This window comes from Lampris incognitus, chromosome 5 (assembly GCF_029633865.1).
Source record: "Lampris incognitus isolate fLamInc1 chromosome 5, fLamInc1.hap2, whole genome shotgun sequence".
Taxonomy (NCBI): domain Eukaryota; kingdom Metazoa; phylum Chordata; class Actinopteri; order Lampriformes; family Lampridae; genus Lampris; species Lampris incognitus.
The window spans coordinates 52,632,913-52,648,444 of NC_079215.1; the positions used below are offsets into that span (position 1 = coordinate 52,632,913).

General features: G+C 44.8%; 1 protein-coding gene across 1 annotated transcript; it reads left to right on the plus strand.

The window, feature by feature from the left end:
• Positions 1–5,766: 5,766 nt before the first annotated feature.
• LOC130113363 (histone PARylation factor 1) lies at positions 5,767–11,098 on the plus strand. Its single transcript, XM_056280949.1, has 8 exons — positions 5,767–5,821; positions 6,410–6,593; positions 6,836–7,022; positions 7,975–8,073; positions 8,240–8,393; positions 8,810–8,897; positions 9,354–9,526; positions 10,850–11,098. Exons 1-8 carry the CDS (start codon positions 5,783–5,785, stop codon positions 10,982–10,984), a joined length of 1,059 nt encoding a protein of 352 aa, XP_056136924.1. The 5' UTR covers positions 5,767–5,782; the 3' UTR covers positions 10,985–11,098.
• Positions 11,099–15,532: the final 4,434 nt, after the last annotated feature.

Genomic DNA, 15,532 nt, shown 5'->3' on the forward strand with positions numbered 1-15,532 from the left:
GCATGAGAGACCTCTTTTATTAAAACACTGTACTGGTACACTGCGGCTGCTTCCCATCTTCTCTAGGACATGTGATATAGTAGATGTCGTCTAATGTATGACCATACCTTTAGGAGAGTTCACTGCCAAACACCTGTGACTGTGTCAAATTATGACATAAAGCAGCCTGTAGCGCCTTAAATATGAACCCCGCTGACGATGTCACGTCATTTGCAGTTTTGCTTATCTCTCAGAGCTGCTCCAGTGGGATAAGGCTGTTATTTATTCTGTTTAATCATTTATTTATTCTGTTGTTTATTCTGTTAGAATAAATAAGGATGCTGATTCTTGATACAGTTTCATTTGTTATTTTGCGGTTCGTGCAATCACGTACCTTTTAGTCCACTTGAAGAGCTAAGATTTTACCTCCTTTAGGTGATGAATGAAATAATTACCTCTGTGATTATTTGGTTGCGAAATAACTATCTATGATCAGGTGACTTTGGACCATGTCATTAACAGATACGCTGTGAGGCGACACACTGAATCGGCACAGGAAATGACGATTTCATTTCGACCTAACAGTTTTATGGGAAGTTAAAAAAGAAATGTCAAGAATTGTGGAATCTTAATTTATTTAAGGGTACATATCTGGCATTGTCAATTAAAGGAAATCATGCTCCTTTTTTTTTTTTTTTAGATTTACACCCTTAGTAAGACGTTATTGGACGAATATAAACCAAAACTGCTAAAGGAAGGTAACTCTGCAGAGGGCATAACAAACCCACATGTATTATTTAAACACGTGCATGGTGATTGGAGGGGCCATGATGCTCATGGAGCTGTACAGTTTAACGCAGCCACCAGGGAGAGACATATTCAAATCAACCATTTCTTCCTCTCTGTTAGGGAGGCGTATCACTGAATCAGAGAAATGCACAGTGCAGAACGTATGGCTGGGTTTTCTGTTTGTTTCTGTGGCTGTTCATTTCCAGGGACGGATAATGCACGTGTTGATTTCGTTGCGGTGAATCCGTTAGATGTAAATACCGCGTTGAAGGTTCTTAAGGACCAGTACACATCTCTACACATTTTACTTTGTTTCTGGACCCATTTTCATTTTGCACGTTGTAAAATGTTCTTTTGTGAAGCATATTCATCGGTCAGAGTGCTTTATGCCAGATTTGACGGCAGTATTTTCCAGTCATTGTCAGCACACCTCATATTAAACAGAATCTGCAAGTCTACAAAGAAAAAATAACCTCTGAAATATCCACTAAAATTTTTCATTTGAAAAGGTGTCTGGATCCTGATTGGTGCTTTATTTGCATTTCCTTCAAGCAGGTTTTGATAAAAGAGGGATGAAAATACGGCATTGGAAAAAGGTCGTCTCCGTTACAGTGACTCTGTTGAAACCCACATGTATATCAACTCTGTAACTCTTATGGCACCAGTGTTGTTCACAAAGCCTTACAGTTTGTGTTTTATCTGAGAGCTGCTTTGTAACACTGAAGTAAAACACTGAAGTGAATTCCATGTATTGTCTGAAGGATGCTTTGAATGCTGTATGCCGACTGTGTGTTTTGTTGTAGTACTGAGGTTACCGCCTCATTACACTGAGTCACTCTGGTGTTGTATGAGATTATTCTGCTGTGGTGTGATTTTAAAGTTAATATACCCAATAAATGTACTGGAATCAAATGAAACGAACACTATTTTTCATCGTTTTTACCTGGGTTAACCCAGCAATGAGATTCTTGGAGGGAATCTTAAAGAGGAGGGTCAGGGTTAGCTTCTGTCCTGTTAGGGTTAGCCTCTGTTGCTCAGCCAGGGAGGCTCATACTCTTGTTTCTCCACACACCCCGTGGTCCAATAAAAAACTTTCTTGAGGAGTTTGACGTGTTACTTCATCAACCGTGTTAGGATGGTTGCTCTGTTACTTACCCTCAGTGATTTTGGTATTCACCTTGATAAAGCACAAGCCTCTGACTTCCTCCACCTTTGGGCTTCCTTTGACCTCCATCCATCCATTATCCGAACCGCTTATCCTGCTCTCAGGGTCGCGGGGATGCTGGAGCCTATCCCGGCAGTCATTGAGCGGCAGGCGGGGAGACACCCTGGACAGGGCGCCAGGCCATCACACAGGGTCAACATACACACACACACACACACACACACACACACACACACACACACACACACACACACACATTCATACCTAGGGACAATTTAGTATGGCTGATTCGCCTGACCTACGTGTCTTTGGACTGTGGGAGGAAACCGGAGCTGCCAGAGGAAACCCACGCAGACACGGGGAGAACATGCAAACTTCACACAGAGGATGACCCAGGACGACCCCCAAGGGTGGACTACCCCGGGGCTCGAACCCAGGACCTTCTTACTGTGAGGCGACCGTGGTAACCACTGCACAACCATGCCGCCTTCCTTTGACCTATCCCTACTAAATACCTCAGCCACCACCAATAACTTGACCTCATCCTAACTCACAGCTGTGCTTCCTCACACCTCACATGAACCCCCTTACACACCGTCTTCAAGTCTCCATTTCCCTCCCTCCCGCTACTCCTACCCCCCTTACCCTGTTTATCTTCCGTCCCAACATCTGCTCTCTGTCTCCTACTAACCTATCAGCTTCAGTGTCTTTGAGTCTTCTTCGTATGCAAGACTTGGCAGCTCTTGATGCCGACTGTGCACATGCTGCGCTATGCTCAAACCTATCCTCAGCACCCGACAACTTTTAACCTCTTGTCACTAAACCAGTTCGAGGAGAACTGTCGTGTTCGTGGCTCATCGATGCCCTGGGGGGAGGTTAGGGCTAAGCTCTGAGCTCAGAGCAGAGAGGCAATGGCACAAGTCGAGAGACAACCAGTCACTCCTTTCCTCCTTTTCTGCACATACAAATTTGCTAAAAACCCCCTCTACAAGTGCAAGGTTTCCAGTGCCTCCAGCCTCTGCAAGCAGTTCTCTCCACTAAATGTCAGTGCCCAGTAGAAACATCTGGTCTGGTCATGAGGGATCTGCCCTCTTGGTAGGTTAAGCAGGTGTCACATGTAACCTGTATTATCATGGTAACCCCACGTACAGTAACAAGGCTCGATGCTTCGGTTTTGTGTGAGTGATGTGAAACCTCTGTGTGTCTGCATTTGCCACCAGCTTCTTTTTTTTGATCTGCATGAAATGGTAACCTGAATTTAGTACTGACAGGAGCTGTGTGTCCTCTGGCGCAGTTTTTCCGCTGTCTCTATCAGCTACGATATGGTTCACCTTTGCAATATTTCTTAAGGTCAATCTCTGATTAGTGGAAAATGGGTTGATGGGAACATTGGCTCTCATCCACTCGCCGGAGAAAGGTTCTGCGGTGCTCTGTCAGGTACCCTATTAAATCATCAGAGCTCTGTGTGGGTCGTTCACCTTGTTGAACCAAGTGCAGAAGATGTAATAATAACAAAAATATCTTCCAAGAGGAATAAGCTTCCACCGACACAATCACTTCATCAGAAACTGAATACTGTTAAGATCAAGCAAATCAGCACTCTGTTTCTTCACAAATACATGCAAAAACTTTAAAGTTTTACTATCTATAGATCTCCTCTCTCTCTCATCATCAGTCGCTTCTGCGGGATCGGGTGGCAGCAAGCTAAGTAGGGCACTCCAGACATCTCTATCCCCGGCGACACCCTCCAGCTCCTCCTGGGGGATCCCAAGGCGTTCCCAAGCCAGATTGGACATGCTCTCCCTCCAGCGAGTTCTGGGTCTACCCCGGGGTCTCCTCCCAGTTGGGCCACCTGGACCAGTCTGCGATGCCGGAAGTCGGCATGCCCCGGTCCCGCCTTTGCGCCCCACCCTAATGCTCATCCCCGCGGGTGGTGGGTCCACAGGGTGTACTATCCATAGCTTTTTTCTATTTCTATGCTAGAGACACAAAACCAGAATATATAATAGGTGTCTCTAGTATACTTATCAAAAAAATAATTGGCTTTGTATAAACGATGAAATGTCATGACTGACAACGATTGCTTTACTTTTTTCAGATATTCCCGACCCTTTCCAAACACTGGCAGTGCAGTGCCGAGCTGCGGGGGGTAAGGACCCAGTCGTCCCTAGTATGTCCTGTAATGCTGACCGCGGGAAGATTGTCCTTGGTTTGTTTGGGCGGGTATGAGGGTTTGAGAGGCGAGGGGGGAGGCTGGGAATGATCCATGGTGTAGGCCTTGTTTTCCTGGGTAGAGTGACCAACTCCTATAGCCAACAAGCCCCTGCCAACATCGAGATCCACTTTGCTACATTATAAAAGCTCTGTGCAGGGCTATTGTCCCTCAAACAACTTGCAATTGCTTTACATACCACAAGCAAGTAAATTCTTCTATTAAACTAAAGGCTATAGAAAAAATGACTTGTTAATAGATTTACAATTGCTGACGAGGCTCCCAGATCCCCATGCATTGAGATTAGGCCATCAACTAATGCCCCCTATGTACAATTCCCGTTTAACTTTGCATAAACCCTTTTCCCTGTTTGCCCATTTGCAAACAGGGTACCCATCTACAGACCAGCGGCCAGTCTTTCAAGGATGAAGATGTGCACATCCTTGATAAGGAGGAACGCTGGTTTGAACAGGTAGTCAAAGTGGCCATCTATGTCAAGAGGGATTGACCATCCCTGAACTGGGGGGCTAAGAGTACATCTGTCGCCATCTTACAATGCTGTGATTGCAAATATTCCCAAATCCTATGTGACTAGTATACACGGCCATTGTAACTCTAATTAATGGTCACACCCATGTTTGCATATGAAACTGGTCGTTGGTTTCGGTTGTTATGCAGCTGTGTCCTTTGTAAGGGTGGGGATACCTGCAGTCAGTTCAGACTGAAGCTGTCACTTAGATCAGTGGTTCTCAACCCTTTTGGGGTCCTGGACCCCCTGCGTATTTTTGATCCACCCTGAGGACCCCTCCACCTGATCTTGGGGGAGGGGGGTTGCAATTTGATAGAAGCAGTTGAAACTGCATTTTAAACTGCATTATAGCATTTATTCACTCTTTGGGGCAAAAATAAGAGCTTTCAGTTGTAACTTAGATATAGTTAACAAAACAGAATTCTTATGCAGTAACTTTCAGATATATGTAACAAAACAGAATTCTTATGCAGTAACTTTCAGATATATGTAACAACAGAATTTTTATGCAGTAACTTTTAACAATGCAAACGGGAGCGAGATCTCTTATTAAAATACAATAAATTACATTTGTGAAACAGATGTGATTAGAGAAAAAAGTCATGTTACCCTTTATAGTTTAGGTAGATAAAGGTCTCAGTCACATTTGAGTAAAATAATCCTATTTCTATAAATGTCATAGGATCTTTTTTTTAAAGATATTTTATTTTCACGGATTGCAATTACACCACGGACCACTAGGGGTCCGCGGACTCCCGGTTGAGAAACACTGACTTGGATGAGTGATGAAAAGTATCTGTCATTAAACGTTGTATCCAGGTGAACTGATTCCACCTACTTAAATGTATTGCATGAATCCATTGTTATAGAAGCTGCTGTATCAGAAATTCCTTTTATTGCCATGTGCATTGCATGCACTACTAGGGGTTTAGCTGGGCGTTATTCGTACAATAGTCGTGCGAGAAAAATACTGTCTTAAATAAAATAGAGGATGGTTAAAAAGCTGCAGTGAACCCTCCGGGCCATGCGAGGTCAGTATTGCGCATTAGTACGGATCGGTGCGGCTACTTATCGATACAAAAGAAGACAGGCGGACGCGAGCAGGAATATGACAGGGCGCGCGAAAAGAAAAGCAAAATCCAGTCAGGTAAATTTAAAAAAATGGCTCCGGAGTTATCGTGACCCGCCAGCATCGACTTTTAAGCGTGGCTTTATTAGTCAAGCGCTCTGGCCGCTTTTTGGTGCACAAACGACGTCTTTCGGTCGAATCCGATACCGACGCCGTCCGTGCAGCGTAGCCCGCAGCGTGGCCGTTAATTAGCCAGTCCCGCTGCAGCAGCTCGGCTGAAACGTTTGAATTTGCCGACAGAACGTGAAATCTATCGATTTGTCAAACCGCTCTGTGATCTGTGTTTACGATATTGTTACCGCACAAGAGACGACTAAAGTAGAGGCGAGGCGTGTTTAACCGGCTAAAGCGCAGACTTTGCTTCGCTGCCAGCCGCAATATGATTCGTCAGCTTTGGGGCGCCGCTTAGGACGCCGAATAAAAACCGATATTGCTGAATAGGCGTGGAGTTCACGTGGGAGTAAGTCACGCGTGATCTTGCTGCCCTGGACGGTCTGCCTCCTCCTATACGAAATGTAACGTTAAGAAGGGCGCCCTCTGCTGGCTTCTTGGTGACGTCTGCGAACGACCGAGCACTAAAATGACTTTGTAATATATTTGCTTAAGGGATCAGAGGCAGGCAGTGGGGAATCGAAGAAAGCCCGTCCCGATGATTCGACTGCCATACCGTCGTCAGAGGTGGGTGCAGACCTGCGAGAAGAGGTGGCAAAACTGTACAAGCTTCAAATGCCAGAAGATCTGTACCATTTCTGGGACTTCTGCAAGGGGCTCTGCCCAGAAAATCCCCGGGGTATGCTCTTTTCTTTAGGTGCTCGTTCTTGTTGCCCATAGTACTTATGGGTAATTTGACGTCTATTCCCACTGTCTGGTAACGTCATATCCGTTGACATCAGGAGCCCACAACTAGGCCACTTACTGTTGCAATCGCCTGACAAAAAGTAATTTGTGTTGAATGCACTAAGGCACTGTGTTTTTGCCATAAAATACATGGATCTCAGTATCATTCTTGATGTGATTGATCTCAATCGCTAGATGCACTGATGGGCACTCTGGGTTTGCGGCTGGTTGGTCCATTTGACATTCTGGCAGAGGCTCACAAAAGTTGCCAGAATCCTCAGCCCAACTTCCACCTACACTGGAGGTACTTCTATGACCCTCCTGAATTCCAGACCATCCTTCAGGGTTGTGGGGAAACCCAACATCATATGGGCTATTACAGGTAAAAAACTAGTCAACGTTTGCAAAAGAGTTTGAATTGTGTTAATTAATGGAGTATAGTTGGTGAACAAGACAAGTATTGGTTCAGTATAGTCCTTCAGGGCATATGAAAGACCAGCAGTTTTGGATTGCACATAGTTAAATGCGTTTTAAAAATATTGGCAGAGTAGTCTTTATTTTGAGACTTGTGTGTATGACAGTGTTAATTATACTGTAAATGCAACCAGTATATGTTTCTCTATACCCGAAATGGCTTCAGCTTAGATCACATGGGCTATTACAGGTATGGAACTTCCAGCCTTTCAGAAGTTTACCTGAAATGTTGGTCTTGTTTTAATTTTTTTTTCAAATATGAGTCCATCCAGCAGGTAACACGAATAACTACATATGTCTGGAAATCCACAGAATCCTACTAAACCTTCAAACAAAAGGCTAGTATTTGTGGTTAGACAGGCTGCAATTTAGTGACGTAGCAACAGTGCTATATTTGGACACTGGTTTGTTATCTTCCAAAATGTTTGAGTGTGGTAATAGTCTACTTCTGATTATATTAATGTATTTGTGGGGATGGGAGTTCTTAGAAAATGAATGAAGCAAATGGATTTTGGGAGTCCTAAATTTTATTTTATTTTTATTTTTTAAATTTGTGCAGTGATTTTCTTGGGTTCGGCACACTGATTTCTACTGTACATCTTGACACCCACAGTGCTGTGGAGAAAATAATCTTATTTTAGAAGAAAAAAGTTGCTTTGATTGTATTCATAAATCATAAAACTCTGGTGTAAATATTGCAGTGCAGCAATGTAAATATAACCTGACAGGCTTCTGAGTCACTGTCTGGGAGTAATTGCAGCAGCTGTTAGGATGCAGATTGAGGATGGATGCACTGGATCAACTACATATGACTCCATGTAGGTGGTCATTTTATTGTCTCTGAAATCCAATCTTATTAGAGACACTCCAGATGCTCTTCCTTCGTTTGTTGGGGAGAATGAAGCCAAGAAGGGTTTTTCCATAGCACAGATGGGGGACAACTTGTTTGCCGCTGTTTAGTAAGTATGGGCCACCACATCATACTGAAATTGGTCAAATCTACTACCCTACTCTTTTTGTGTCTCTCTATCTGTGAATGCCAAATGCAATTTCTTTTGAAACAATTCTTTCTTGGATACTCTTTCCATTTAACCCTCTTCTCATTTTTGTTGATTCCTCCAAAAGCCTTTACCTATTAAGGAAGAGGAAAGAGAGACACAGCCGGAAGGCAGAGGGAAAAGCTGTTGAGAGCCTGGAGGCTAAGCTGAAAGGCAGAGCAGAGATTCTAGGTCTCTCTCTGGAACAAAAGACCAAAGGCATGAAGCAGAGGGACAAGAAGGTAATTGGCTAAATTGACCAACATTTTATAAGTCCAGGTTTTGAAACATACTCTGTGACTCTTACTGTTATGCTCCTTTTGATCTTGTAGATACAGTGCATTGCACCTATGTTTTGTTGAAGGCCTTTTTGCAGATTGCAAAGAGTTGTATTCACATTTTTGTGTCAAATCAGCCTGATCTGTATGGATACATTCTTGTTATACTTAATGGGCTATTTGAACTGTCATGGTCAATCAGTCTCATAACCTTGGTTGTTTATATTCACCATCACCCAAATCTCCCATTGTTATTGTCATACTCAGCTGTATTCTGTCCAATACAACAGCGTTTCCGCAAGATTAATCTTGCCATGTGCTGAACCATAACATGCAGCCATTTGGCAACAGCTTGAGAAGATGCCTTTATTATACCACAGGTGGTCACCAAGACATTCCACGGTGCTGGCATTGTTGTGCCTGTAGACAAGAATGATGTGGGATACAGAGAACTACCAGAAACAGATGGTGAGGCCCAAACCATTTTATATATTTTGATGTCTTATTAGTTTATTGTATAATTGTCTCCTTTTCATTTGTGGCTCTATGGAAGGGACTTCTCACTTGCAGATGAAATGTATATTGTTAAGCATAAAAAAAAAGTTGATGTGCTCTGTTGCCTCAGCATTGAATGACTTCATTTTGCACACAGTGTCAGAGCAGGTACCGTTACTGTTTTCAGTAGTTTGAATTAGCTTTGACAGGATGTTTGGTGTGGTGTAATCACGCAAAGCAGCATCTGATTCTGTGGCATCAAAATGTTATTTGAAATAGTGCAAACATTATTTCTCTGTTGCTGACAAATTTTCCAAGGAACTCCTAGTGAACATCTAAGTATACAATTTTAAGATTTAATGCCGAGCCAATGAACCTAATAAAGATAACGCAATAACTGGCCTTTTCATTTTCTGCTCCATTCTCTAGCTGGCCTCAAGAAGATCTGTAAATCTATTGCCGAAGCTCGGAATGACGAAGAGCGGGTGAAGGCCTTCAGGCCTCTCCAGGAGATGATCACTTTTGTCCAGTTTGCCAATGATGAATGTGACTATGGCATGGGTTATGAGCTAGGAATAGACCTGTTCTGCTATGGCTCCCATGTGAGTCTCGCTAATTGGTGCTTATACACACACACACACACACACACACACACTTAAGAGTTAAAATCTATTATGCCCAACACTTTCCTCACTTCTTCAAACTGTTGCAATGTTAGACATACAAAAATAGGTACTTTAACATTTAGGCCCGTTTGCTCTACTGTACTCTATATATGCAAGCTATGAGAAACGGCATTATTGTGGTCAGAGGTTTTCTGTTAGGGTTGGGGATTAGGTATTGCCTTCATCACTGGTTATGTCATGTCAGTAAAGCATGCATACTGTTTATGACACAGCTGACCGGAGCAAGCACCCTAGCGTGTGTATGAGTTTCACTAAAGTCCGTGGAAATACAGCTTACTGGTCATTGCAGAATGGCAGTATTTTGTATGGTATGAATTACGTATGTACTGTTGTGGATGTCTATCCCAGCCATAACACCTCAGATACAAGTAGTGCCATTACAATTTGCAACTTGTACTCGAGTACAAGTGCATAATCATCGGACACTCAACATTTTTATGGTAAGCGAGAGAATGATATGTATTATATATTAGTCTTAGATAATTGTTCACAGAGTAATATCTCCCCTCCCCAGTTGATTCCCAGACAGCTCTTGGTAGAGAAACCCCCAATTACCGTTGTAATGAAGGGGGAGGTGAGCTTGGGAGACGTGACGAGATGTGTCGTGAAGGGGTGAAATTCCTTCTCAAGTCTAGTCACTTGCAATTTGGTAGGGAAAACGCATTGTTGATAACCAGTTATTTACTGGACATATCCTATCATGTAAATATTGGTTAAAACTTTTATCATAACAATACAACAGTATTTTTATTTTTCCATTTGGTTACAAAATGAAGGTAAGGATGCCTTGTAATCAACCATTTTACTAGATGTAGCAGCCTAACACTGTAAACAATAAAGGTAGTTTTTACGTTTAAAGCATCTTAGGTCTTCATAAGAACATGGGAACGTAAGATCTGGATTGATTATAATCCAAATGACACCCAGCCCGATATACTACTGCCCTGTTTCTCAACTCCGATAAGGTAGTCAAACCCCTTCCATTAAGGGGTATTACTCCAACAAACATTTACTTAGAGGCTATCTCACCCTAACTAGGGAAATTAGGCTCCTTATCTCAAAATATATCTTTAACCTTTTATTTGATGTCTACTTTTAATGAATACTTGAATATAATGATCAGAGATGTTCTCTTCACATTTCGGCCGTACAGCAGCTTTCATTTTGGAGTTGCAAACTCAACCACATTTTAGGTCGGGGTAAACCATTATTAATCTTTGGTTTCGTCTCTCCCTGCAGTACTTCTACAAGGTGATTAGGCAGCTGCTTCCCATGGCCTACAGCTTGTTAAAAAGGAATCTGTTCGGAGAAATCCTCGAGGCCCACCTTTCCAGCCGTTCCCATGACACGTTGGACCAACTCTCCCCCCAGTAAAACACTCAGAAAACAGTAGTACTCATAAGCTTTCCAAACTGGTGCTGTTTTTGTTGTTGATGGTTTCGGTACCGCTGCCATTGATTGGCAGCAGCTGGATTCTGTCTTGTTTGTCTTGTAGATGTCTAATAAAGTATTATATATTTTTTAAGCATCTGTCATACATTTGTGTGTAGACCTAGTAGAGCAAGTGGTGCCCATCCATGTCCCTTGGAGGGCCATGTGTGTATGCAAGTTTTCTTTCCAGCCCACACTGACTCGTTTTTGCTGATGTCCTCCGTCAAGTTGAAGCCGTGTTAGACAGTGAAATCAGCAGGTGGAGCACTGGGTTGGAAAGAAAAACGGCATACACATGGCTGTCTGGCACATGCTTGAATACTTCTCTGATCCAGTAAACTAGTAACTGCTGGTTTTCTATTCTTTCAGGCGCTTCATTACATTCACTTGTTGTTCCGGTTATTCCAGCCTCCAATCAGGGAGGTTTTGGACCCGGAACAACAGATGAATCTAATGACAAACTGGGAGTACTGGTGGTACCCAAGGACCAGAAGGGGAACTATTGCAATAGTCTATGGAGTCGTCTGGGCTATTTAGTCCTACAGACTCCGTAGTCAAACCGATTTACAAAATGTCACCTATACAGTTGAGACCGGTGACTCGGTTGAAATGGGATGTGCAACTATTCAACTGACTGTCCTCAGGACAAAACTTGCTTTAGGGGGAAGATCTTCAAACAGTGGGGTACAGTCATTTGCCATCCTGTAGATTAACCTCTGCATTTGTGTGATTTTTGTGATGACCGGATGTTGAAGATGCGCTTAGCATTTTATTTTCGGGTTTTAGCTGTGCTTGAATGCATTTTGCACCCAGGTTAGAAGCCTATGTCGGAACCATGGCCACGTATGAGTCTCAGCAGCAACAGCAGGGATACGAGGGTGGCGAATGCATAGTGTTTGAATGACCCTTCCGCTAAATTTGAAGATGAATTAATGTTCTTTTCTTTATTGTTCTGCGGCTTAATTCTAATGCCGTTTTGAATTGCAGAGATAAATAGTCAGTACGGTTGCCAGAACGAGTGAAATGAGTTTGTCCCACCTCCAGTGTTCTTAATTTCATGCTAATTTACAGCACCATTGAGAATGAGGTGCAGAAGATTAAAAAAGAAAAAGTGGTGGGAGCTGCTGAGGATAAGTGTGCATGAAGCTGGTTGATTCATTTCAGCCAGGGAATAGTTTCATGTTCATGAATATTGTTTCCTAGGTGAGATACATTGTACATGGAAAATGTGATCGTGATGTTTTCTTAGAAAATCACATGTACAGTAGAGTGGAGTAGGCGTGTCTGGACAGAGCCAGCCTGGGTAATGGGAGTGTGGATGTACATAAATAGTCTATATAGATTATCCAGCTCTCTCGCTCTCTCTCTGGGGCCTATATCCATCAGCCTCATTACTGTTGATGACAGGGCACAGTGTGTCTACCTTATCACTGGACCAACAGAAAAGACATTTGCAGGACAGGCATTTCTAGACTGCGGTGACAGATGGAAGAAAAAGGGCAATAAAATATGAGAAATTAAGAATTAGTCTCTTTCTTAGACTTCAAAATTTATATATAATCTAATATATAATTCGTTGTTGGTATGACTGATTAATAGACCAGGCTGCAGAATATATCTTGGACTGGGCTTATTTTGGTGAACAAAGTCACCTGTCAAGCTGCGGATATTTAGACCTATATCCCAGTCCTGTATGACAGATTGAATTGTTCTCTCGTCGCCACAATGCAATCTGGTCTTTTTATCTTCCCCGATCAGCACCGGACATGCACCAATAAGCCAAAACATTAAAACCACCTGCCTAATATTGTGTAGGCCCCACTCGTGCCGCCAAAACAGCTCTGACCTGTCGAGGCATGGACTCCCAACAAAACCTCTGAAGGTGTCCTCTGGTATCTGGCACCAAATCGTTAGCAGCAGATCCTTTAAGTCCTGTGAGTTGCAAGGTGGGGCCTCCATGGATCAGACTTGTTTTTCCAGCACCTCCCACAGATGCTCGATTGGACTGAGATCTGGGGAATTCGGAGGCCAAGGAAACACCTTGAACTCATGAAGGGGTGTACCTGGTCTGCAACAATGTTTAGGTAGGTGGTATGTACGTGTCAGAGTAACCCCACTTGAATACCAGGACCCAAGGTTTTCCAGCAGAACATTGCCCAGAGCATCTCGCTGCGGCCGTCCATATGATGCGAAAGAAAAGGTGATTCATCAGGCCAGGCCACCTTCTTCCATCGCTCCATGGTCCAGTTCTGATGCTCACATGCCCGTTGTAGGTGCCTTCGGTGGTGGACGGGTCATCACGGGCCCTCTGAACGGTCTGTGGCTACGCAGCAAGCCGTGATGCACGGTGTGTTCTGACACCTGTCTATCATAGCCAGCATGAACTTCCTCAGCAATTTGTGCTACAGTAGCTCCTTCGTGGGATCGGTCCACATGGGCTAGCTTTCGCTCTCCACGCACATCAATGAGCCTTGGGTGCCCATGACCCTGTCGCCGGTTCAACGGTTGTCCTTCCTTGGACCACTCTTGCTAGGTACTGATCACTTCATACCAGGAACACCCCCACAAGACCTGTCGTTTTGGAGATGCTCTGACCCAGTCATCTAGCCATCGCGATTTGGCCCTTGTCAGAGTCGCTCAGATCCTTACACTTGCCCATTTTTCCTGCTTCCAGCTCGTCAGTTTCAACAACCGACTGTTCACTTGCTTCCTAATACTATATCCCACCCCACGACAGGCGCCGTTGTAACCAGATAATATTAGTCACTTACCTGTCAGTGGTTTTAATGTGTCGGCTGGTCGGTGTGAGCTACATCATGTCAGAGTTTGCAGCAGCAACGGCTTGAAACTCCCAGTTTCCATTGCATCTCAGGACCCCTGTTTTTCCTCTTCATCTCTTACAAGGGGAGTTCACCCATCCATCATTTTCTTTTTTGTTGTTGTTGTTGCTCAGATTGTGTCATCACCTGAAACCCCATCGTCTCCAAAGAGGGAGTGGGCTCTGACATGGGTGTAGCCCACAGGAAGTCAGATGGGGCATTCAAACCATACCCCCCCCCCCCCAAAAAAAGCAAAAAGGTCCAACCACAGTGTATTCAGTGAAAACCTGCATAGGGTATCCCGTGCTCTGGATAAAAGGTCTACTTTTGGGGGAGTGGAAGCCCCCTCCCCCTCCCCCAATCCGGTCTGATCATGGTTCCTAAGCACTGTTATCGATTTTGTCCTGCCAACCTTTATTGAATACCGGCCCTGTGAAAAGCCCCAGACCGTGGCGGCGGAGGAAGAGAGGGAGGGAGGACGGAAAGACGAGAGAACCGGGGGGCCTACGTTACCCAGACGAGAGGCCCAGCCCCGAACGCGTGGGGGCTATAATGACTTAATGATGTAACGAGCCTATGGAAAACAAGCTCGTGGCTCTTGTTTGATTATCCATTTTGTTTTTTTTTTTTGTTTTTTTTTTAGACAGACCTATCACGAAATGCTCAACAGTTAACTCTGCAGCCCATAGGCCACCCTCACCCAGCCCCCCAGCAGCGGAGCCCCGCTACAGCTACTGCAGAGCAGCAAAGGAGGGAGGGGAGAAAGGGGAGAGAGAGAGAGCGCGCGCGCGAGAGAGAGAGAGAGAGGGGAGGTAAAAAAATAAAAAAGAAAGAAGGGCAAAACAAGAATCCACTCGATCCTGCGGAGGTCCGGAGAACGAACCCAGCGCGCGAACACGGACGACAGGCGCGGACACACCCACGCATGCTCGCAACGCACACGCCGGGCATCGTCCGAGAATGTCGAGGAGCTCGGAGGACAGTGACGCCAGGGGCGGCGGCTCCGACCGGGACTTAAAGATGGCTTCGTCAAACAACACCTCCCCGGAGGGGGGCCAGCCGCCGCTGCAGCAGAACCGCATACGGCAGGTGGGTGACAGTATGTGCGGGGGCTTGGGGTGCGCCTGTGTGTCGGGTGCGTTGCGGTTTGTCGACTGGCCGGGTCAGCCGTGTAACGACCGGCGGAAATAGATGCGGATGCTGATCTCTCTCTCTCTCTCTCTCTCTCTCTCTCTCTCTCTCTCTCTCTCTCTCTCTCTCTCTCTCTCTCTCTCTCTCTCTCTCTCTCTCTCTCTCTCTCTCTCTCTCTCTCTCTCTCTCTCCCTCTCTCTCTCCCGACCCGCTCCCAGAGAGGGGCAGATCGGTAGACGAGGCGTTGTCCCGGTGGCATCTTTAAGTGGCGTCCACAGTCACTGATGCAGGAGTTATGATCGACCCCCAATAGGTCGCCGAATTAGCTTTTTTCTATAGAAGGAATAAACGTGTCCTCTGCCGGGGACCGAGGCCGGTTCTATATGATGCAGAGCAGCGCGACCCCACAGCTACAGGGGCGATTCTGACAGCTGTCCGCTGGCCACGTTCACGACTGCGATGGGGAAGATCTGCACCTTAGCTGACTGCAGAGTAGAGCATCCCCGGACCAAGTGGTCTTCGTTGCCTTTCCCTCTGAGGA

Coding starts and splice junctions, on each gene's coding strand:
- LOC130113363 (XM_056280949.1), top strand. CDS start 5,783: ATGACAGGGCGCGCGAAAAGAAAAGCAAAATCCAGTCAG. Junction 6,594..6,835: donor CTGCCCAGAAAATCCCCGGG/GTATGCTCTTTT, acceptor CTCAATCGCTAG/ATGCACTGATGGGCACTCTG. Junction 8,394..8,809: donor TGAAGCAGAGGGACAAGAAG/GTAATTGGCTAA, acceptor ATTATACCACAG/GTGGTCACCAAGACATTCCA.